The sequence below is a fragment of the Tinamus guttatus genome, unplaced genomic scaffold (assembly GCF_059628265.1).
Source record: "Tinamus guttatus ecotype Peru unplaced genomic scaffold, ASM5962826v1 Tinamus_guttatus_pri_ptg000535l, whole genome shotgun sequence".
NCBI classification, from domain to species: Eukaryota; Metazoa; Chordata; class Aves; order Tinamiformes; family Tinamidae; genus Tinamus; species Tinamus guttatus.
The window spans coordinates 299,379-324,100 of NW_028289069.1; the positions used below are offsets into that span (position 1 = coordinate 299,379).

At 42.4% G+C, this 24,722-nt stretch overlaps 1 protein-coding gene across 6 annotated transcripts in view; it reads right to left on the reverse strand.

Annotated features, from left to right (window-relative positions):
• The window catches only part of IKZF1 (IKAROS family zinc finger 1), a 61,937-nt gene that overhangs the window by 17,760 nt on the left and 19,455 nt on the right, over positions 1 to 24,722 (reverse strand). The window contains exon 4 of one of the 6 annotated variants that reach the window (XM_088534093.1): positions 166 to 225. The exons of the other annotated variants lie outside the window; for them this stretch is intronic. Coding sequence (XP_088390219.1) covers positions 166 to 225 — 60 coding nt within the window. The remainder of the gene's footprint in view (positions 1 to 165; positions 226 to 24,722) is intronic. 6 annotated transcript variants of the gene reach the window in all.

A 24,722-nucleotide genomic window follows, 5' to 3' on the forward strand; every position in this document is an offset into this window, starting at 1 on the left:
AAACAGAATGCATGTGAACAAACCCCAAAAGACTACTCAAGTCCACTGGTAGCATATGCACACAAATGTAAATCACTGAAAACTGAAATGATGGGAAAAGGAAAACATAGAATTAGGAACTAGATGGAAATGCTCTGTAGTGAATTGAGTTTTCAGCATACTTACGGGAAAAAGATTTGGGAATTAATGCATGAAAGTCCCTAAAGCCTTCTGCCCCGTATGCAGCTGCAACAAAGAAGGCAAACAAGATGTTGGTTGGTGGCATTGCTAGCAGTAAGTGTAAAAGCAGGTGGCATTATTGCTACAACAGACAGAACTAAGAGAAAGGCAGGGCTATCATTACAAGCGTTAACACAAACAGTTTGGGACAGAGTGCAGGAGGGCGGCTGGAAGGGGAATCCTAAACCAATGGCCCAACAATTCCGCTTTGTAAAAATGCTGCGTTCCCAAAGCAGCCAACAAGTTTTACCACGTTTTGCAAAGGTGTAGGGTCTCCTGGGTGTTCCCCTTGCAGGTCAACCTGTACAGCATTGCTTTTGGACAGCCCGCTCTCCTTGTACTCTGCACATCTCTTCCTTGCATGTGCTGGCTTCTAGTCACCACACTTATAAAAAAATCAAATATTCCTTTCCTTTCCTTTCCTTTCCTTTCCTTTCCTTTCCTTTCCTTTCCTTTCCTTTCCTTTCCTTTCCTTTCCTTTCCTTTCCTTTCCTTTCCTTTCCTTTCCTTTCCTTTCCTTTCCTTTCCTTTCCTTTCCTTTCCTTTCCTTTCCTTTCCTTTCCTTTCCTTTCCTTTCCTTTCCTTTCCTTTCCTTTCCTTTCCTTTCCTTCCCTTCCCTTCCCTTCCCTTCCCTTCCCTTCCCTTCCCTTCCCTTCCCTTCCCTTCCCTTCCCTTCCCTTCCCTTCCCTTCCCTTCCCTTCCCTTCCCTTTCCTTTTTTTTTTTTTTTTAATTTTCATGCCTGCTGGTCTTATGTAGTGGAATGAAAGGGAAGGGGATTGTATAGATGTTATTGTGTGTATCAGTGCATTTCTTTTTGTTAGCATTTCTAGGCTCATCCTTCCAGTGCCTCTACGTTTGCGTGCACAAACACGCAATCCTGTGGCTAGTGAGAGCCACTGAGTCCAAATTAACATGCCACGGGGCACAATAATGCAGCTCATTGCTTGACCTGGGCAATGACACTACCCAGCCCGCTTATCTTCTCTAGGGCTTGCTGCAGCCTTGCCCCTGGCCTGGCAGTGGTCGGTGTGCAGCTATTGCTGTGCAACCCGAGCCTTGCACAGGAGCATCCTGACCACTGCCTTCAGGGCCATGTAGTGGTGCTGGCGGGGGCCTGACTCCAGCTGGGAGCTCACTGTGCTCGCGAGGACTGTGAGGTGGTGAAGGCACCAGCCTCCCGCTGAGCTCACACGGTCATTTTATACGTCCAATTGATACACAAAAACTCTTTGCATTCAAATTGCGCACTTCTGGCAAACCTGCTTTTTGGAAGGAAACCAGGGGCAAAAACTCTCCTTGGAGTTTTTTTCTCAAGAGAGAGACACTGCTCCAGCGGGAGTGCTAAGGATTTGTGCTAAGCTTGACTGAGAAATGCAGGCAACCTTAGTACAAGGCGGGCACAATTTTGTCTGGATACTTGACTTTTAGCCTGGAAAAGAAAAAACTAACCAGTCAAGAATGCTTTCCATCTCTTTTGTGGCAGGCAGGTTCCTGGCCCTCCCTTTCTCTAGTGGGAAAACTTCATCCATTCTTGGAGCACAATTAATGCGCCAAATATCTGGCAATCAGATCCCAGAACATGCTCAGCATTTGTGCAGGCTTCTCAAGCAGTTGCTCGATGTTGTCTTTGCAAAAATGATGGCAGTGCACATGATGGCGTGTCTGCATACACATACAGGCAGACATTAATTAACTCACCAATAATTCATGGTAATTATTTATTGTTCGTTCTTCTGACAACATTAAGACATTGCCACTTGATTAATTAGCTCATATTTGTTTGGAGGTGACCTTTTAAGTCCTTAAAAGGCTCTATATTTTACTCTATATGGACACACTAGCACAATTCAGTGGTTTCTCTTCCCTTTTTACACCAGAATTTAACTGGAATCCGCTTTTACTATAAGGAATCAGCAGTGTCATTGAACTAGCAGCTCCTCACACTCCCGTTTACTTAGCCATATTGTGGAAAAATTGTCCAAAAGCAGGGCTCTGTGTGGATGCCTTGTGCTATCTATCTGACATGTACTGGGAGCTTCTGCAGGACTTTCTGCAGAGTGCTTAGAATTTGGGTAACACAAAGCTGTTTCATATCCCATGCTAAGCAGTGGCTCATTCAAAAGTCCTTGAGAAAAAATGAATACATAAATTAAATAAAGAAAAGACTATTCAAAGGGAAAAGGGATGACAATACGATTTCTTTGTCTGGACAGTTCCAGGCACTTTTTTTTCTGGGGAAGGATAGTGCAGCTGGGGGAGCCAGGCTGGGATGCCTGGGAAGGAAGGAAGGAAGGCGAGGAGATTGAGTCACACTTCCCTAGAAAGAGTTGAGCAATGTGGAGAGGGGAGAGAGGTGTTTTGCAATGAGTAAAAGTCCAGTAGCGAGGAGAAAGGAGAAACCAAGTGGACTGCTTGGGAAAGAGGATTTGGAGGGTGACTTCTATGGGACAGAGAGAAAGCCCCTCAGAAAGTAAGGCATGGGTAGGACTATTAATTTGCTTTCAGCTCACAGCCAGTTTCCCATCTCTTTTGCCCTCTCTTGTACCTACAAGGTTCCCTCTCAGTTGTAAAATTCTTTCAGTGACTTTGGCAGTGGCCAAGCTATTTTCTCCTCAGATGGGATTTTTAAGCAGAATTTAGACATAAGACCTAGCTTTCCAAGGAACTGAGGGAGTAAAAGGGAAAGATAAAACCCAACTGGGTTTTCCTGAGTACTTGAGCTATAGGGATACCTACCTGCCTTTGATTTTTTGAACATCCATCTATGTTTCCTTTATCACTTTTATCTCACTAGGTACTTAAATGCATCTTATTGCATACAAATGCCCCTAAGAAGCTCTCCTTTAGCCTTTCTTTGAAAACAAACATGATTAATAATCTAATTTTTGGCCAAGAGGTTACTTCATAGAATGCCTCACTCTTGCAGCCAACAGAGAGAGGCAAAGAAGAGGCCTCTAAAAGTCATTGCAAATAATTAGGGAACATACAATATTTTGCTTGAATGGCTCATTTGTTATTCCAAGACAAGACTGGAGTATTCTGCTGCTGTTAGTTGATGCTTGAAAGATAGCTTTAAAGTCCAATAAGAATTTTGCATGAAGGCATCATAACCCTTCAAGTAGTAAACAGATAAAAGCTGCGACAATATTCAACTGATTTGAACAATGGATTAGAAATGTTACAGTGAGCAGGAGAAAATCTTTAACACTAGCCTGGCTATCAAAAGATAGAAAATGTTGCTAAAAAAGGCAGAAGAAAATAATAATAATAATAAAAGCCTATTAGGCCAAAGTAAACCACCCCAACAAGTCAAGACTTGTGTCAACAAAAGCAGCCAAGATCTCTTCCTGTTTACATAGGTGCTGCATAAGTTAGAATATTTCCAGGAATTCTGCCAGTTATTTCTATTATAAGACACAACAGCTATCCTATTTTGTTTAGGTGCACCAAATCTTAGCGCTTGCTGTGAACTGAGATCCAAACCTTGCCCCTTTTCCCTGTATGCCACAGTCATCTACCACGGCACCAATTCTGTTCTCACAACAGCAGCAGCATCACAGGTGGAAGACGTCTTTCTCAGAAACACAAGGCACACAGGCAACTTGTTTGTCCACAGAGTACGGACTCAGTATCCAGTGGCAGGTCTTGACATTCACCAAGACAAGTTCTTTAACTTTGGTTATGTTTCCATTAATAATACTGTTCCTGTATGAGCTTCTGGAGCAACAGGGAGAATCATAGCTGTAAAATATGTCAGTAGAACATGCGGGTAATGCAACTATACTTAGTTATGCAATACTCTCAGTCCTTCTTCAGTAAAATGGAAAAGACACAACACAGCAGAGCTGCAACTGATCCCTACTGACTAGTTATTTAACTACAGAAGATGGAGATACATCCAAGTGCTATTAAAAATGACTATTTTGCATACTCCTTTCTATATATAGCACTGCATTGCCCAGATAATTAAGTATTTGTGGTATATCTGCATGTGAGAAAATGATAAAATTTATAAACCAGGTCAGGACTGAGTAATAACTTAGAGCTGAAAGTGTAACTTAATTCATAGGGACAAAAAGAAACAAATTAGTAAATAACATGCATTATATACATTCTAACATATACAGAACAAATTGTTACTTTTGTTCAAAAAAAGGATTTGGAATTCCCTGTGTCACAGAGGAGTGGGAACTAATGAAGCTGGGAGGAGAACATCTGAGGCCAGTGAGGATACCAGCCATTTGGCAGGAGGACCTTATCATTTCTCCTGAGGGTGCTCAATTCTTTACCACAGGCTGCCACATGGCAAAGTGGGGGGCAACAGATAAAAATGAAGACTTTTGGGGAAAAGGGCTCAGCTGAGTTTTTCAAAGGAAACAGAAAATAACAGCAAGAAGAGTAATAGCATAAACCCTGGGGCACATCTGTAGGTGCAGCGGACTGGGCATGATGGATAAGAGTGATCACCTCCATGAGGTCAGTGCTGCCCCTCCTTTGGCTCCAAACGCCAATCAGCCCTGGGCAGCCAATTTCTTTCCTACTTAATTTTGGCTTTCAATCAAATAGATGTTATTCCAGAAACACAGGCGTCCTCAGATAAGCTATCTCCCATGGGACAACCAGTGTGAGGAGCTCCACCCTCCACCCATCATCTGCCACGTCTCCATGAACAAGGTACTGGGCTCACTGCCTTGCAGAGTAGATTAATGTCATCTCCCAGACCTGCAATGACATTTGTGCAAACTGTAGGCAAGTGAACAACATAACAAACAAAATCCCTCCTCAATAGCTCCAAAAAGTGCCTCTTGTACAACGCAGAATCCCACCAACTTCCAGTTAGTTACCTGTGGGGAGCTTCTAAAGCACCAGCAAAGATGAACAGGGTAAAGAAAGAGATCTGCACAGACACAGGATGCTAGGTGTTTTTTCTCTATGTTTCTGAACTGGGATTTAAGCAGAAAGGGGATTCATTATCGATCCAAGGGTCTGATCTAGTTCCAGCTTATTTTCCTTGTCATCCTACTCACTGGGACATTTGGTACTGAATCCACATTGTTTATCTGAGAAAGAGTTGTTAAGCTGGCTGTTTGATGTCCACCTGAGCACCGGTAAAACTACCTTTTAACAGAGAAGGAAAGAACACTACCAAAAATAAATAAATAAAAGACATGCTAAGCCTCTTTCTCAAGTTCCACATGTATGTGTAACCCATGCTTCCTTTCTATGTGTGCTCTATGTATTTCACTGGCTACGTGATAGAGAAGCTGAGGAATCTGCTAAGGACTTGTTGGTAACCGACTTTCTTGACACACGTCTGTATGGAGAAGTAAGCTGGGAAGAATTTCAAATTGGCAAGAAAGCTTTGCTGACAAACTATGGCAAGAACAGAGCTTCTAGATCTCAACATCTTCATCTCTTCTGCTTCCATTGGGCTTTATTTTGCGGGCATTACAAGATGAGGAAGTAGCAAGAGGGCATTTAGCAAGAAATGTTTAAAAAGTAACCTCAAGTAACAATATCCAACAGTGACACAAAAGCACACACCCACATATAAAAATATTCCCAGCTCACCCAAGTATTGTGTATACATGTGCTTGTGTGCCGTTTTGGCTCGTCTGAAGCTCCATTCCTCAGAAACTCTGCGGGTACAAACATCACAGCTTTCACTCTTCTCCGCAGAGCACCACTTATCCAAGAGAAGCAAAGCCTCAGATGTAGCTTAATCTAACATTTATAAGGCACCCACCTTTCCTAATCCTTCCACAAAGCATGCTTCGGCGAAACTATTGAGTGCTAATCTGCCTTTGCCTGGTGAAGCTCCAGCTAGCAGCAGTTGCATGTAATGACTAGAAGAATATAAGAACAAGAGCTTGTAACCACTGGGACTCACAGTGGGTGCCTCTGTAAAGATTTGCGTTTTGGAGGAGACACCAAGGTCACACCAGGAGGAGTTCAGATCAGAGGAGCTCTTATTACACAGGAGAGGCAGGTAGTCACTGAAATGAATCCATGTGGTCATCACTGGAAGTTGTCCACACTCCACTAGGAAGCTGGTGGGCATTGTAGGTGCCCACCTAGGGAAAGGTCTAGCACAGGAGGAATGGAGAAATACAGCAAATGAAACATGGCTACATGTTTAAGCTGATCATTTATGTACAAATTATGTGAATTGTACCTAGAAGAGGAATTTTAAGCCTGCCTGACCATGAGAAAACCATCATGAAATCTAGATATGTACAAAAGCATCGTCAAGACTCATAGCAGCTGCAAACCACACCTCATTGGTTACCCACCTGAAGAAGGCAAAAACTTTTGGGAAATGATGCAGCTGAGCTCACAGCAGGGTGTAGAGGGCATCTCCATCCCCTGGGGCTTTCCGCACTGCTAGTGCAGCAGGGGTGATGGGATGGGACAGGGAGGGAGAAAAGCAGTTTCATACATTGCTTCACAGCACCTAAATTTGCCTTTACCCAAATGCAAAGTTGGCCTTCGCACACCTTCCCCTTTCCGTACTCCAGCTCAGTGAACTGCTCATAGGTCTTTAGCTCTGTGACTGGAGCGGCACCGAGCCACCTGGCTCAGGATCGGGCCCTTGCGCACCCAACCATGCACCCATCCAACCTAACATGCCCTCACTAGCTGCCAGATGGGCATGGGGAGTTCCACCAGGGACCGTTGCCTAGTGCAGCAATACCTTGTGTGCTGCTTGACACCACTGCCAATCAGTTCACCAGCTGTCAGAAGTTTTTAGGAGATCTAAAATTAGATGGAGCAGTTGTGCTTAGGTCAGGAGGGTGTCTATATGTGTTGTGCCAGTGCTCTCCGTTGTCAGTCTAGACTCATCTTTTGAGAAGAGGCCTGAGATGGAAATGGATAGAGATCTTGCCTTTTCAGCATGGAGATCTTGCCTTTTCAGCACAGTACCTTTTATGAAAATGGTATTCCCTTGCCTACACACAAAACAAAGCACAGGGCACAGTCCTCAGTGTCCGTTTTCCCAGACTGTGGAAAGCCTCGGGGATACTGGAAGTTTATTCTAGGCTACAGAAGATCAAATACAGTCCTCATTTTATGAGTGATGCAGTGGATGATCTCCCTCAGGACTGTGCACAGAAAATTCTGAGGTAGCCTTTTCTGGGCCTGTTAATCCCAAGTGCCCAGTTATTCTTCTAGAAGTCTCTTCTGACATTTCTGAAGTTTTTGTTTTGTTTTTGGATTTTTTTTTCCTTCTCAGGTTGTAGAAATAATGCCAGAATGTTTTGCAATGTAAACTATTGTTTATGTGAACACAGTGTGCTCAACAGGCCACTGAGAGGAAACTTTAATCTGCACCTTCTGGGGAAGAAACATAAACAGAAATCCTAAATAAATTCCCTGAAATTGAACATGCCAAATAACCCTCAAGAAGAAAAATGTCTGTCCCCACCATATATTACATTCCACCATGTATTGTAGTCAATATTTTGCTACAGGGATTTGGAGTTTCCTCCAGGCAGCTAGACCTGTGGGCTGAAATGATGGGAGTCTCTCGAAGACTTGCAGATCTGGATCATCTTGAAAGTCAGCAAACCCAGTTCACTCAAAATTTTTGAGAGACTTCTTGTCTTTCCTCACTTCCTCAGAGATTTTTCATGTCTGCGTTTTCTTGCTCTGACCTAAGGAGAAACAAGCCCTCCTCTTTTCTGAACATAATCCAGCCTTAACCATGCTGGCATGATAAGAAGTCCTGTCTGAAGAAATTTTCTCTTCTGTGAGGCATGCAACAATTGCACTCCTGTGTATCGATTCCTTGGGTTTTGGAAAAAAATAACCTAGAATAACCTAGAGAATAACCTAGAAATCACTGGCTTTCTGTAACAGTTGTCTCAAAAAGGAGAGCTAGAGTCCTAGCTTCTCAGAAAGGACTGGGAAAAAGAAATAATATTTTTTTGTATGAAGCACATATGACATCAGAAAAAGAAGAACCATCTTCCCCTTCTCATCTCTATTACACAAATTCAGATGAAGTCAGCACAAAGTCTCACAGCTAGGGTACCATATACCCAGGGCCACCCTTCTCTTGCCGTAGCGGATATACTTCCACTGAGGTTACTAGTGACAGGCACCGGGTCATTAGTGCTCACAGAGGGAAGAAAAGTCCTGATGAAAACCTTATTTCACTGAGGCCATAAGAAAGCTGTGAGGAGTAGGGTCTACTCTGGCCTAAACATGGCTCAGGAAAGGGAGATCAGACTGAAACTAGGCCAAATTTGCATGAATTTCTTAGCTTTGCCCTGTTAATGCACCTACCTCAGCTATGACTTGTAACTATTGAATGCAGCAGTTGCTACTCCTGTCCTGAAGGACATTTTCCAAAATCAGAAAGGAATCCAAAGTCGAGGATTAGGTGGCATTCAAGTAGAGGTATCATCATGCCTTCCCATGGTCAATATGCTTATCTGCCCAGCTTCTTCAAAAACAAAACAACATAAAAAAACTGAAAAAATCTTCACTAATGTTTTAATGCTGGTCAATGTAAAAGGGTGTTAAAATTATTTACCACCCTCTTGAATGATTAATCCCATATTTGATACTCACTGATTCACAGTCATAAATAGTAGTAAACAATCGCTCTGGCAAGTATCAGTATACTTTATCATAGTGTAATCATTTTCTCAGCATGGACAGATCAATAAAGCCTAAAGCCAACATGGTTCTGGGAAAGCTTCAAGAAAAAAAAGTCTTTCAAAATAGCAATTGTTGAATTAAATGGTCTCCTACAGCATCAATGAAGACATTACGGTCTTAATAGACCCCAATTGTCTATTATGATCAAATGAAACCTGCACAAGTCATACCACAGAAATTCTTCAATCAGGGGCTTCATTTCTGGCTGAACAAATGTGCAAAATAATGTAATATGATTTAAACACCATTCAAACATTGCTTGAAATCCTCTGAACACTTTTACTCCTTTTAACAGGCCTCTCTATTTAATAGTTGTTTATCAACACAAGAGTGTTTAAAAAGCAATTAATATTTTGGAGGTATGCAACCTGAGATGCTAAAAAACTTCATTTTCAGAAAATACAACACAACCTAGAAAACACTGAGCACTAAAAAATCAGGCTATTGTCTCAGACGCCATATCTGTGGGCATTTAGTCACCTCTGAAAATCAGGACCACCGTCTGTTTAGCACATGTGAATGTGTACATTATTAAGTTTCTCAGAAGCTGTTTGCCATAACTTGTATAAGCGTAACTTGTATAAGCATAACTTGCAACCTGTAAGTGTAGGCTTATTATGTGATGAGATTTAATGAGATTCAAGGAGTTAGTTATATTTGAAAGTAAGAGAGCAACCAGAAGTAATCCACTTTAATTATTTAATCCTGATATTTTTCGGATGATAACTTTCAATGTGCTACACATTTGAGAACCAGCAAGAGGTAATTGCTTGAAGAAACTTTCAGGCAGCCTGTTGAAGGTTCTGGGAGCTGGTTTGTAGGAGGTGACCAGAAGCAGCCTGGTGCTATCCAAAACATAGGTTAGATTCAAATTAGATGAGCAGTTGAGAGTAGTTAACAAAAGGACATCTTTTGGTGCATTCTGGTTTCAAAGCTCACAGGTGGTTCAGTCATTGCTTCCTAATTTGTAGCAGAGGGAGAATATTAAGAATCTACTCCACTGTTGGAACTGCTGGGTCTGTACTCAACAGACTTTTAGCAATATTTAGACTTTTAAGACAACTTGTGCTTCCTTGAGCAGGGGGGAGCCCAAACCCACACTAAGAATGATGTTGAACTTGAGTTCCATCACAGCCATATATGAGAAACATCACAGCTTCCCCCTTGTCCGGCTTAACAGGAAACCTCTATCTGTTGTTCCTCTAACTCCTTCCACAAACACACACAGCAGTCTGGACATATTACCCATTTCCTCCCAACCCGCAGTTGTTTATCTACTTAGCATCTGCCATGGTTTACGAGTCTGGAGCAAGTCCCACACCAGGTCTTAAGATATGCATTTACAGCAATTGAGCTGAAAGGTTTCAGAAGACCCTAAGGAAAAAAAAAAAAATAAGGGAAAAGGGAAAAGAAAGAAAGGAGTGCCACCGATTCATGTGCTCTGAAGCAACAGGAACACAGTCCATGAAAGAAGGTTTTATCATCTGCCTGGTATCTCAAGAAAGCTGGAGTCCCTCCTCATTTTCATCCACAGCACTCTCTAAAGGTTGACTTCACATGCACAGACAGCGGTGTGTGCACACAAGAAGGCATTCTCTCTGTGAGTGTGTGAACACCTGCATGCACATGGCTTTTATTCATTTCTTTTTGTCAAAAGGGCAACAAGCTTTGCTACTCCTCTGAATCATGCATGGCACAGGCCTGGAGCTCTGCTGGTCTTCAGGGTTTCCCTCTATGGGCAAGTTCAGAAGGGCATTTGGGTACAACTTTTCTGGGGCAGCAGTGTCATGAGCAGACCCTATATCCTTCTTGTCCTGTCTGTATAAATATGTAAATATGTAAAAAAAAAAAATCTCCCCTTCCCTCTTAGCCCCCCAGCCCTTGCTCTCTGCCCTGACCTGCTTCTGCTCACTCCCAGACGTGAAACCAAAGAGCTGCAGTTGTGACACTGCAGTTTGTCTGTCATATTGTAACTGGGTTTCCACATCCTCCTCACTCTGTTGTAAAAGCGCTTGAAGAGGAAGAAGTGCAAATAATGAAATATAGGAAAGCAGGAAAAGAGGAAGCAGCCGAGAGACAGCAGCCCAACTGAAACACTAAGAATTATGGAGAAGTGACAGAAAGGGAAGCACAGACCAGGAATTACACTTGGTGGCTTAGCAAAATAAATAAATAAATAAATAAATAAATAAAGATAGGCCTAGCCTTTTCTGCCTCTGCAGCAGCCTTTTAAACTACTATTCATCACCCACTTGACCTATATTCCCCTCCCCACCTACTTGAAGGTAGTTAGGGAACTGTGATATTCTGCGTGCAGTAGAACATCACCAAAACTGAAACAACTTAGGGGTACATAGCAAAAAAAGGTGCTCATCTTCATATCAAGCAAGAGTACGGGCACCTCAAATCACCCCAGGAGAGAGAAGAGGGAAACCACACATGAAGGCAAGCCCTCCTAATGCCCAGCCTCCGGGTGAGGAGGCTTGATTAGGCAATGGTCTCATTTACTAAAAGAGGCCCCAAGGACCAAGCACTGGAAGAGTACAGAAGGAAATTAGCTCAAGCACAGTACAGATTGCTTAACTGGGCAATCCTGCTTTGCTGCTAGGAGATGGAGCAGGCAGCTTAGGAAATCCTTCCACTGAGAGCATGTACAGTTCTGTCCTACTAATTCAGAATGAAACTTGGCTGGATCAGACAGCATTCAAAATTCACATGAAGAATTTTATCTTCTCCATTTTCTGGCAAAGCAGAGTGAAGAAGAAAACAGGGCCTGTTTTTTAACACTCTCCTAGTCTCAGGGACTTTTTAGGGAGAATCTGCCTGATAAAAGGATGAGTAAAAAGCAAATTGTGAGAAATGACCTTCTAAAAATATCACAAAACTAATAGTGATGCATCCCTTTTGACTCAAGCTCCAGTCTTAAACTTATCTGGGAGGCTAAACTGAAGTAGGTAATTTCTCAGGAAGACAGTGGTGAAATCCTGTGCATAAATGAAGACAGGAGTCTTACACAAAGGTGTACTGTGGTATAACTATTTGCTCATCGTTGCATGCAAGACACCCTGTTGGAAAAGCTCCTTCAAAACCATTTGTGGCAATTCCCCTGAAGAGGAGGCTGTCACTAAGTGATAAGAAGTGGGTATTAGTGAGGCTGCACTTTCTTTGAAAACCTTTTGCACAGAGTACCAGAAAACTCTGCTGTTTTCCCAACTACCTATCTGAATTAGGAGATTCTGCTCAGAGGCTCAGTCCTTATTTAGTTCTTCAACAAATCTTAATATATTTTGGAATGTGCATGAAAGAGGAGAGATTAGTATGGTTGTATATGAAGGAATTAAGTCTCCTCCTACAAATGTCCACATTCCCTTGGACATTATGGCTGTTGGAGGGCTGAACTGCATTTCCAATGACACAATTCTAACTACTCTTCCACTTTGCTGTACATACAGCAAGAGTAGCCATAGCTTGGCATTAAAGTAGTTTATACACTGCATTATTTTTATATAGATGGCACTGGGACCAAGCTGTCTGCACAGTCATGTGCATGTATATGAGAGAGTCCAGTGGCATTGTGAAGGTTTTGTCCAGCTTGTCTTTCCTTACTTATTAGAAAGAAGGGCTGATTTGCACTTTGGGTTTGAGGGTCATGACTAGACAGCTCTTGGCTTTACCAGTTCTAGTCTGGTTTTAAGTGCAGTCTTCAGTGCAGCCTCTCTTGCTTTCCAAAGAGAAAATTTGAGAGAGTCATTTAGCTATTCAAGAAACAATGTTATGTCAAGTCAAGAGTGTTTGACACTTAGCTAAGGATGTTCTCCACAGCAAATGGATACATTTTTTTCTAGTTGGCTTTGGATAAGAAATGTCAGGCAAAAGCAGCAGAAACATGATTATTTAGTCATACTTCTACTTACTGTTATATCAGGACAGCTGGAAAAGACCAAATATTGGCCTCTACTGAAATCCTAGCCATAAAGAAAGGAGTGAGTTGATTGCTTGGTTAAGGAGAAATATCATAAGGGGATTTTTATGCTGATGTAAACTTGGAAAAAAAAGACAACATTAAATAGCAAAAGCAATGGGCAATATTTGCAACTTTTCTCAGCTTCTCACCGATTACAAAAAGTACCTATCTTTAACAGCTCCCATCCTTACTAGCCTCCTGCTTCATCCTATAGAGAATTTGATAACAAACAAAATCTTATGGCTTCAGAGAAGGGCGGGGCACTGGAGTTGGACTCAGGAAATTTAGGTTTAATTCCTAGTTTGGCAGCAAACTTCCTGTGTGGCTATGGGAAAGGCACTTAACTCATCATGTGCCTCTACTTCCCTATCTGTGCAGTCTTTCATTCTTTTTTAATGGGAATAGGGCCTTTTTTTTTTTTTTTTTTTTTTTTTCTTAAATGAGGAAACTTAAATGAGCTGTGCCTGAAGTGATTGCTTGTGAGGCTGCCTGCCTCACAAGTGTCCTAGCACATGAGGTTGAAATCTGTCCACATGCTGGTCGCCCTATTTGTGAAAATGTGTAAAGTGCACTACAGAATTATACGAAAGTAGAAAGCTTTTTATATAGACCAGTCTGAAAAATGAGACTGCATCAACAGTGTGACTGCTGGGGACCAAAGTGTTGGAGCCTCAGCCAGGTCTCCTTCATCTGCAATTGCCCGGGGACAACAAGCAGACTTTTTCTTCCTTACCAATGATACAGAAATAGGAAAGAAGCTGTAAGTGCTCTCATCTGGCCTATTCCTGTACTGCCTGTGTACTCAGAGTGAGGCGTAGGAGCCCCAAAGGTAAATTTGTGTAAATTACACTAAAAATAGTGTAGGGTTGTTTTAAATATCCAAAACACTTTTTGATTTCTCACAGCACAGAAGCCAGGTCAGCAGAAGCTGGGGGCGGGGGAGGATGAGAGAGGAAACAAGAGGCCATCTCAGCCTGCACCTTTATTGTAAGAAGTGATAAATACTCAAAAGTGTGTTATCTCCAGTTTAGCTCATGTGCAGTTATAAGGTGTGAAATCTCACTCCAAAAACAAATTGCCAGAATATTTTTTGCAATACAGAAGATTTTCAGAAGCATCTTTAAAAAAATGAATAAGAAACTGATTGGAACCCCTGAAAGTGAAGATAATTTAGGCATATATCCAAACTTCCTCTTCACCTGCTCTTCCTCACACAGTCCTCAGGCTCTTTCATGTCCACGTCTGGCTGTAGTTCCAGTCCTCGCACTGGCACAAGTCTGAGCACTTGCCAGAACTCATCAGACACCGAGCTGGAATTCAGCCCTCTATGTTTCCCAAAAGCTCAAGGGCTGGACAAATTAAAACTCACTGAAGATTTCGTTTCCTGTGATGCTTCTTATTTCCCAAATGATCTAATCATTCACTACCAAAATTTATTTTACTCTCTCGTGTGGCATGAAGAAATCTGTCATTTATTTAAGCTTTATACTTTCAGATCTCACTTTTCAAGTTAAAGAGATACATCATTTAAAACAAAGCAGGAAGCAGTGCATGTTTCGTGCTACACCAGTTACACTGTGCAGAGGAAGAACACACCTGGCTATTTTGCTGCTACTATTGGAAAAACAAATTTGCTTTCCGCTGTCCAGACTACTTGTTACAGTTTAGATTCATGACTGAGTAGTTACAACTCATTCCCTACCAAAACCTTTCCTCATGTTGGAAATTGTAAGGCTTAATTAATTGAACAATATAATATTAATCAGGTTGTAAACTCTTCGGGGCACATTTTTTTGGGTGTTTGTGTTGTATCTAGAGCAACAGAGGACCATTCCTTTTCTAGCAACCCTATGCTGAAACCCAAATTCATTCAAATTAATCTGAAATAAATGGCAGTAGAAACACCCAAAGCATAATTCTACCTCCTTCCCCAGTCTTGCATAAACATTAAGAGCAATTTTATCCAGCTAATGTGAACAGTAGACTTAAAACTGGACACAAGTAGAAAAAAAAAAAAACAATGAAAACTAGTGTCAGGCATTTAGAGAGTGGTCAAATTTGGTTTCTCGTAAGTGTTCGTGATCTGTTCTGACTATCAGAATTGACATTTCCTGTCATCTTAGCATTTATGGAATGGTTGAAAGTGTCTAGCAGGCAAAGCTCTTGTCAAACTTCCCCTCTGCTCTTAGTCGCATGTTCTAGATAATGTAAGTGGCCTTTGCTTGCAAGAGTGTTCCTCTGGCTTTTTGAAGCATCTGCTCAGTTTATGCCTACAGCACATTTCAAACACTGCAAAATAGCAAGGACTCCTTTGCAGCTGCAGGAAACCTGACAGATTTGGACAGTGTCTGACAAACATTTTCTGCTGTGCATCAATATTTTCCATGTAGCCACCTTTACCTGGAAGTGACACAACCTAGTAGGATGACAGACAGGGTCTAAGAGTTGAGGCACTCAGAACTCAAAGTTCTGATTCTGCAGTGTTTAAATACATGTGATCTTTGTCTAAGGGAACAACGCTGAAGTCAAGATCTGAGAACTGACAAGACTCAAAATTATATCCTTCTTGAAGAATTCCTCTTTTTTTTTTCCAGTTGCAGCTCTGAAAGGACGGCTCATACAGCTCCTTGTTTTGCTCTAGAGCAACATCTCTAAATTCATTCTTGAGTTGAGTGCAAATAAAGTAAAAATGCCAGGCTGCTTAGCCACAAGAAAACTAGACCCAAAGGTTACAGGGATATTACACATCATGTTGCTCTTCTTTCTCATGAACAAACTTAGTTTGTTACTAAGCTAGGATTCATGATGCACCTAAACTTCATGCTAACACCCAGACTGAGTGGCTGGATTCAGAGAGAAGCAAATGAAAAGGGTGAAGAACATGAGAAAGTTTATCCACAGAACTGTAAAGCAGCCCCAAGGAAGTGGCTATTTCTTACCAGCTAAGGTAAACTTACATATCTGTGCCACAAAGTCTTTCTATTTCCACCTCACGCACAGAGTGCCAGCAAAGCTGATGCAAGCCATGGGGTACAACATGCTTCTCAAGGACTTGTAAAAGAAAACCTTAAAAGTTTCATTTTCTGTTGTCATCTTTTTATCGAATGAATGTGCTGTGGCTGTTAGGCATGCAGGACTGCTGTGACAAACCTTCCCAGCAAGTCTTGTGAAATTTGCTTCTGCTGATGCAAATGTGCGATTTGCTAGAGCTCCCCATTGCTATCTGATGAACTCCCATCCTAAGCCTGAACGTGAAAAACACAACCCACAGCCCAGAACGTGTGGATTGCTGTGTTCTCAGGAAGTACGCAAGTAAAATAACTATTTGTGCTCTATCTCACTGTGAGTAAAAAAAAAGAGGGGAGGAAAAGCAAAGAAAGGTTGTACAGCAAACACCAGTCCTCACACAGGAAGGCTGCATTTGCTCAAGCAGCCTGGTCTTCATGAAAGGTTCATACTTTGCATTTAACTGTAGCTCCTCATCAGGAGCATCAGGTTTGCATCAGGAAGTTCCCTGAGAATCACTCTTGCTTCCTGAGATGGGCTGAGCAGAAAGGTCTTTCACTGTGTCTGTCAGAGCTGTTTTTCCAATCCTTCTTTTGTGCTCATCTCCTCAGTTATCTACTGAAATATTGCTGAGCAAGTTACCAAGCTAGGCATGCACCAGCTTTTAGTGGAAAGCTGTATCTCAAATAAGAGAGGCAAGATATTTTATCTGCATTTCCCTTGGGATTAAATAATCAATTATGTTTAGTTTTATGACCCCTTGTGCCTTCGCAACAGAGAGACTCCTAGTCTGGCAACTCTACCGACACTGCACAAGCCACAAGAGGCACGAATGCATCTTCCTCAGTCACTGCCCACTTCCCAAATGGAATTTACTCTTGGGGTTTGTACAGGATACAGACAAGCTAGCAGGAACTAAGTTTTTCCTCTTTTAGGCTTGAGAAAAAATAAAAATATTGCATGACTTTATTGAAGACTGATGACTTTATGAAGAATGCTCGCTTGATAGTCTTTCTCTTTCCTTCTCCAAAAAAAAGGGGGGGGTGGGGGGGAAGCTCATCTTTCAAGAGAAATGCCACTTTGTGTACACGTGCTCTAGTCTTTTTCACACATATACACACACAGAGGAATTTGGCTTTACAGATATAAAACTCCGTGTGTGCAGGAAAGCACAGTCTTGTCTGCCTATGTACATGTGCATATGTGTGTGCATACACATGTAAGAGAGGAGACTTCAGAATAAACAGCTCCCTATGGCTGGAAAACACATTACCATTTCAAACTTCAAAGGGAGTATCACAGAGAAGCAATGATTAAAAAAAAAAAAAAAAGGAAAAAAAAGATTTAGAAATGAAACATATTTTTGCATTGGATCTTTAGCACCAAAGGCTAAAATGTGTATTGTATAAACCAGGCTCTTTCACAGCACAGAGGAAAAGAGCTTATTAGCAACGGTATAAGAGTGTATGGCAAATGTACAGACTCATTAATGTGTAATTACAGAACAAATAAAATGAGACTTTCCTGGTTTGTTTTGCAAGGAGAAAAAAAAATCCACTTAACACTGCTATAATCCCATGGCAGGATACCAATCTCACTAGGATCTACTAGCTGTGCAGCAGTAAAATTAAACAAATGTGTTGCTGCCAGAGGTAATGCCTCATTACCATTACTCATTCCATGTCTTTTACAACTGTCAGACTCCAAAACCACTGGTCTTCTGCTAGCATTTTAGCATTTCTCTTTTTTATTTCTACTCTCCATGATGTGGACAAATGGGCAGGAAGCTCAACTCCTCCCCACGAAAAGCCTAGTTCCTATTTGGCTTCTAGATAAAATGATGCAGAGTAGGTCCACACCTGCAAAGCCCGGCAACCACACTGGCCCACAAGCCTTGCCTGTCTCCCCCTCCAACTGTCAGCAACACATCACATTACATTACAAAATTATGTGGATTTGGGATTTTGGAAGGAAAAAGCATGACCCCTAATCCAAGTGGCAGGTGCCTCTGTGATAGTGGCTCCACTGGTAGCTCCATCCTGTCTGTCATGGCACAAAGACACCCTCTTCAGAAGAGGAGATCAATCTCCTCATGGCCAAAAGGCAAGCAGTGGGGCTCAGCCCACCCCACTCTTCTCACAGTTGGGCAAATACATTTTTCCTCCTGAATTCTTCAGGTGTATGTTTCCCCTGTGAAAGGAAACTTCCTTGCAGAAAGAGCTGGAAAGCTGTCTCCAAGGCATGGAGGCACTGCGAGTAGGGTACAAGTGGTGGTGTTCTCTAGCTGGCACTACCCACTTTGGTGTTAATGAAACCAGAGCAGCCACTGCCGCCACTTCCAAGTGTTACAAAACTCACTCACAGCAGTAAAAAATAGGCTCACTAACGCTGTCCACATAGTACTGAGATGCACAGTGCTGGGAAAGGGAATGGGAAGGGACTGATATCCTCACTCCAAAAAAGCCCTGTACCATCACCAAAGATCAGAACACAAAGTTCTTCCCTTAGAAAAAAAAAAAAAAAAAAAAAAACCAAAACCATAAAAACCACCAAAGATTTGGGAAGTTCAAATCCATAGTGGGGATGTCGTCCGATCACAGCTTCTTACAAATACAGGATGCTTTTAAATGATGAAATACGGAGAATGAATATTTCCTCTTCTATAAATTTCAACACAAGCTGAAAGTGCCACCAACTTTAGTTAAAGCCCACCTTTCCATTGTATTAAATATTTCTGTTACATTACTTACTCAACCAGGAGGGTAAAATCACCTGTGGATACCCTCTGTTATATGAAGGAATCAGCAGCTTCTGCTAAAACTCTCTACAATTTTTTAAAAAGAGGCCTCACAGAGCAGGCGGAGTCCCATGGACTTCCATAAAATAATCTAGAAGTTACTGAAAACTCTGGTAAGCGCAACTTCCTCAGAAGCAACATTTCCAGGGTAAAAAAAAAGGGGGGGGGGGGGGTGGGGGGAGGAGGGGTTACATTAAGTTCTCTTTACTCTTTGGTAAAGCAGGTACTGGGTCTCTATTTCTTTTTCCTCTCCCTTTAAAATCTGATACTAATTCTGTTACATTTCTCTACTCCTGCTACACTTGTTACGCTTCTCAGATAAAATTTTTGGCTATGTTCGGAACAGGAGAAAAAGGGGAGAACATGAAAACCAACAAGCAAGACATGGCCCATTATTAGGTTTTTATTTGGGGGACAGCCTTGTTTTGATGGCAAAAGGAGAGGAACGCTGTGTTTGCTCTGCATCCCCCACAGACCTATAACCTTCCCTGGGACACTCATTCCCCTTTTTTACATATGGATTTTGACATTTCAGAGTTGAAATCTCACTGACATCCAAGGGAGGAAAGGAGTCTACTCTCTTCCCAAAATGCCCCCCGATGTCCATGGAGTGACTGTGGCTGATGGCAGGAGGACAGATGAGGTGGCTTCTCACTGTCCTGTGACTTGGGCACCAAAACCTACTGGGAGCCACATACCTAAAATGCATTCAAGAGAAGCCTTAGACACTGATCCCTAACTGAAAAACATGTAGAAGACAAGGAAAGGGAGGCTGAGGGGAGCACATTTGGGTCGCACTAAGTGCTGCTTGCTCCTGGCTCTAGGTGTCAGGCTCCAAGCAGGAGCTCCCTCCAGCCTTGTGCCTTTAGCACATGCTCTTCAAGGCTGGAACCTGTGGCTTGGACCCACCAGTGCAGATCCCTCAAGCAGACTTGAGGCTGCAAGGCTGTGACTGAAAAGGGGCTCGTCACAGTGAGGCACCTGAGCGGAAGCTGAAGTTATGGAAATGGGAGGAAAAACAGCGACTTGTTCCCAAACAGCACCTCCATGCAGGCAGGTGACAGCGCTCCCGAGCTTGCGCCTCCCCCCTCGTTTAACCCCAAGTGCACTCCAGTTGAGTGACAATAAAGTCAGGAGAAAAACCCAAACCTACGGCAAGAAACAACCACTATAAAACAGTGGCTGAAGAGCTGAGTGGCAGTGGGAAGGTCCATCCAAGCCTGTCATTCCTCTAAAATAAACTGAGGTTTAGCAAGCTGCAGCTAGAGAGGTCCTGCCCAGCTGAATATATGCCCCACTTCCAGCCAAAGCGCCATGCGTCGGAGCCGCACTTTAGCCCCGGCTGAGATCCTGTGAGATAATTTTAACTCCCGAGCATGAGCGGGGCTTATCGCGGCAGCACATCTCCTCGGCTCCGATAAAGACAACTTCCTCTCACTGCAGATTAGATCAGCAGGCGCCGTATCCGTACTTAAAAGTCACACTGCTAAACACGCGGCTGGGCTCCAGCTGAAGCGAGGCTCACCGCCTCTCAACGGCTGGGACAGAAAACTCGCATGGCTTGGAGGCTTTCCTGCCTGGGCCATCCAGGACTGGAATTTATCCCTCCCTCTGGCTATACGAGAAAGGGAAGTCTTACACTGCAGGTTAAATTGGCCTACAATAAAGAAGACTGGCATTCACCACCCTCCGAAAATTCAGGAATACGTTTTTCCTAACTTGTAAGCCAGTGCAGAGTGTGGCACTTGGGTCTGGTGTCGTGGCAAAAATCCTCTGCTCTTCAGTAGCCCTGTATATTTGACTCTTGTACATCTGATTCTAGCGCATTGCTCCACACTGTGCATGAGGAATATGTGTCTTTGAAGGCTGGTTTATTCCATGTATCACATGCATCATGTATAATGGCATTGAGGAAATTTATGATGTGCCTTCTTCTCTAACCCATCCCCATCCTCCTCTGTATAAATCCCCAGAAGAGTTTTGAATAGAAAATGAACACAGTCCTGATGGATATATTTCCTGTGTTCCCCTTAAAAGCAGAAAATTCACACTGGCAGCCTCTCAGAGCACACTGCCTTCAGTTTATGTTGGGCATTGTATTTTGGGCACAGAAATGGGAGCTCCACACTAAATAAGTGGGGAGATTCCCAACTTCCCTATTTCTAAAAGTTCCTAAAATATACCAGTTGCAAGTTTCTCAATTCCAGCAGAAGGATCCTGAGCAGGATCTGCAAGCCCTGCTTCACTGTGAATGTTTATTTGCAGAGGGCAAGCAATTTCTAAAGCTCCTCCAAACATAATGTTACCAACCTTCCCTCTGCTCTCAGGGGCTGAGGGAACTGCATGAGGTGGGCCTTCAATAGCTGTTTGTGAAGGCTCATCAGCTCCTGCATCTGCTTCTCTGAGTAGCAGAGAGGTACGCCTGAAAGCCGAGCAAGTGAAGCACATTACACAAGCCTCCAGAACATGATACTTCTACAGATGATGATATACCACGCGCTTATATGCCACGCATGTGCATTTTATTACCCGTACACAACAGAGGCACCAAACTCCTGCAGGAGGAGTGTGCAAAGGCCTCAGCCCTGGCACCAGCTACCTTGGCTCCTTGCCTGCCCTGCCACAGTGTCGAGGCAGCAGCAAGCTCAACCTGTCTCTAGCAGGGGACGGGTTTTGCAAGCTGGGGTGGAGCACTTCCCCTTGGGGCTTTCTCCCTAGTGCCCTCGCTCTGAAGCCTTTCCACATTGTGCGCTGCCCGCACCCTGCTCTGTGCAACTTGCAGCAGATTGATGTAATGAAAAGCTCTTGTGGTTGGCCTAGTGGCCACTCAACCACACTCCTGTCCTTGCTGTCAAATGCTCGAATTCCTTTTAAGGAAACAAAGCACCGAAGCGGCTGAGAACGGGGACACTTGCCTACCCCAGTAACTAGCTGCTGGTACAGATAGCACCTCTTAGTGACCACGGCAGCTAGAGAAAACCCTGGGACGTGAAAGCAATGTTGGGTTCCCAGAGATGCCAGGCCCCGAGGTTCTGCCACCATCTGGGCTGGTACCACAGACCATGTCATGGGGGAGACATCAATCCTTTTGGCACTTGCCACTGCAGAAGGGAAGTATCAAACAACTCTTTCTAATATTTCGTATTTTAAACAAATAACTTCTAACTTCATAATAAATTTGCTCTCTCTTGTGACATCCAGGACCACCGAGGCTTGTGACTTTGGCATCTTCTGCCAGTTATCCAACAGTTTCAATCTGGTTGGTGAAGTACACCATCCCCATCTCCTCCTCTATCAGAAAGAATAATATCTACACATGTTACAAGCTTCAGGTCCATACTGAAATCTGTGCTGGGTTGTGATCATTTTATTCAGTGAGAAATCCATGTCCTACATGTTCGAAGTCTACAGGGTCATCTTTATCAGACAGATATCTGTACAGAGCAGGCCCTGGCCCCACAGCCCCTTTCTGAGGCCAATAGCACTGAGCTGGCCTTCATTTTTTTTTCTACCTGTCAATGGCCAGTTATAGTATGTTATGGATACAGCAGGTATAAAACAATGCATTCTTCATTATTTCAGGTAAATGTTACCACTACAACATGAGGTAGTGAATATGAAGCACGGTCTGCCCTACAACCAGCTTTGCACACACGGCTTTAATTAGGATACAGGCCTAGGGCAGAAGCTAAACCACAGGAGTCCACCACGTGAGGGACATTCAGTACTCATTAGCCCCAGAACATACATGCAACACTTAACCTGAAACGTTGATGGAGACAGTGAAAATCAACAGAATATCTTTTAAAGCAGGTATCTATGTTATATATTAAACATAGGAAATAGGCCTCCTACTTTAAAGGTGATTACAGAGCACTAATTCTTAAACAAATGGGATTTGAGTGGGATGCATATTTCCAAATAACTTAGATCAGGATATTTAAAGACACTGAGGAGTTTCATAAACCCATATGGAAGATAAGAGTCTCTAGTGACTTAAAGACTTGTGAAAATCCAGATTTCCCTTGTCTGAAATCCTTCCCAGTGTTTTTTAGAAGGGGAAAAAAAAGGAGAGAGAGATCTTGCAAAGGGAGCAGGTGAGCGAACAGGTTAAAAAAAAGAAAAAAAAGAAAGCCAATATAAAGGTGTCTTGTCAGCCTAGGAAGGAAAGCAGGGGGTAGAGAAGAGGACAAGGAGTGAGGAAGATCTAGAGGACAAAGCAGCAGAAACAGAGCATTCAGAAGGAAGCTGCTTATTACATAATGCCATTCTGGGGATTGCAAGATTAAAAAGACAGCAAATTCATTGAGGGAGGAAAGGGAGCAGCAATCAAATCAATCTTTTAATATGGTTTTGCTTTGCTGGGCTACTGTGGATGGCTTTATTCCTACAGGTGACCTTTTCCTACCTGTTTATCATTTCTGCATTGGTCAGAAGCATCTCCTGTGTTAGGTGCCCCTGCCTGGAGAGACAACTGAAAATAGGCTTTTCCTGAACCTCGGAACACCTCCCTTTAAAATTTGTACCCTGTCTAGTCATTTTAAGTGACCACTCAAAGAGTGAAGGCATCCAAGGAAAATCTGGGCAGGTGAATTTTGCAGTGTAACTTATAAAGTCCACTGCAGCTTCATTCTCCAAGGAGAGAAAGATTTTTTCAAATGGTTCTTCCTATCAAGTTCAGGTTCAGAGCACCAAGTTCAATTCTCAGTCTAGGGCCAGAAGAAGCAAGAAAGGAGATTTCTGAAAACACAAGGAGGAGCGACAGCCTACTTTTCTTATTTTTCTACTTTTTCCTTTTTCTTCTTTTTGTAAAAAATTATTTCCCTTTGACCTTAAAAATGCTAAGTTCATGAAAAAAAAAAGATAATTATCCCTTTGATGCTAAGGTAAAAGCTTTCATGTAGTGTTGCTACAAATGTGAGCCAGCAAATGGTCATTTGAACATTTCTATCTTACAGGTAAATTAAAACTAACAACACTTTTTTCACCTAATTTTACCAAGATAAGGTAAATAGTTACTCTCTTCCATTTAACAAAATGGCAATTTCCACTGTTACGTCCATAATCCTACATGTAAAAATAAATACATAAATAAATACTCCAAAGCCCGGTGGCTCTCTTCAGTGTATAGCTGCAACAAAGCACCATGCCTTTGTGTGTGCGGTGAGGAGAGATGATCTTTCAGAAGCGGGATGTAGTGTAAAACTTATGCTGAAATACAGCAAAGTACACAGGGGATCCCCTTTTCATGAAGGAAACAGATGGGACATTAGGAAAGTCATATAGAGAAAAATCGTTGCCTGGTCGTTATCTGCTCATGTGCATCGCCTGACAATTTCCATAGGCCATGTGTTATTTTCCTGCTCAAGGTATATATAGTTGGTTGGTCTCTGCAATGATTTTTTATCATGCTTCAAATGACCTTTTAAATGCATCTTTTCTACCTGATCTCCATGATACAGAGAGATGAGAAAAAGATCTTTGAACAAGCATAAAGATGAGAGCATTGCACAGAACACATAGCTCATATACACTGCTCATATACAACAACTAAGATAGAAAGACAGTCTCCTGCTTCTCTGATTTGTCCATGGGGTAATATAGGCCAAACACCCTTCATTATCCTGTTACTGCACTGGTTAATCCCTGACTAGCAAACTTTTATTCCATAACGATCCTTCTTGGCACTACAGAATGTGCATAGCAATTGTACCCCTTCTGATATGTTTCCTCCACGTGTTCAGATATCTTTTTTTCTTAAAAAAAAAAAAAGAGAGAAAATTATTTTTCAATTCAAAAAACATAGGAGAATATAATTTCTTAGAGAAAAGAGTATTAGAAAAGGTGAAAGTGCAGGTAGCTTTACTGAAAATAAAGAGAAGGCAAGTGTTGGAGTTGATGCCTACAGTTAAAAAGTAGAATATAATGAAGTTATATTCTACTGGACTTCTAATGAAGTCTAATGAAACATTCATGAAGTAGAATATAGTATAATAAGTGGATTGTCTTTGTTTCTGCTGGCTGTGGTAAATGTCTCACTGCAAGAGCATGTCCCTTCTAAATCAAAC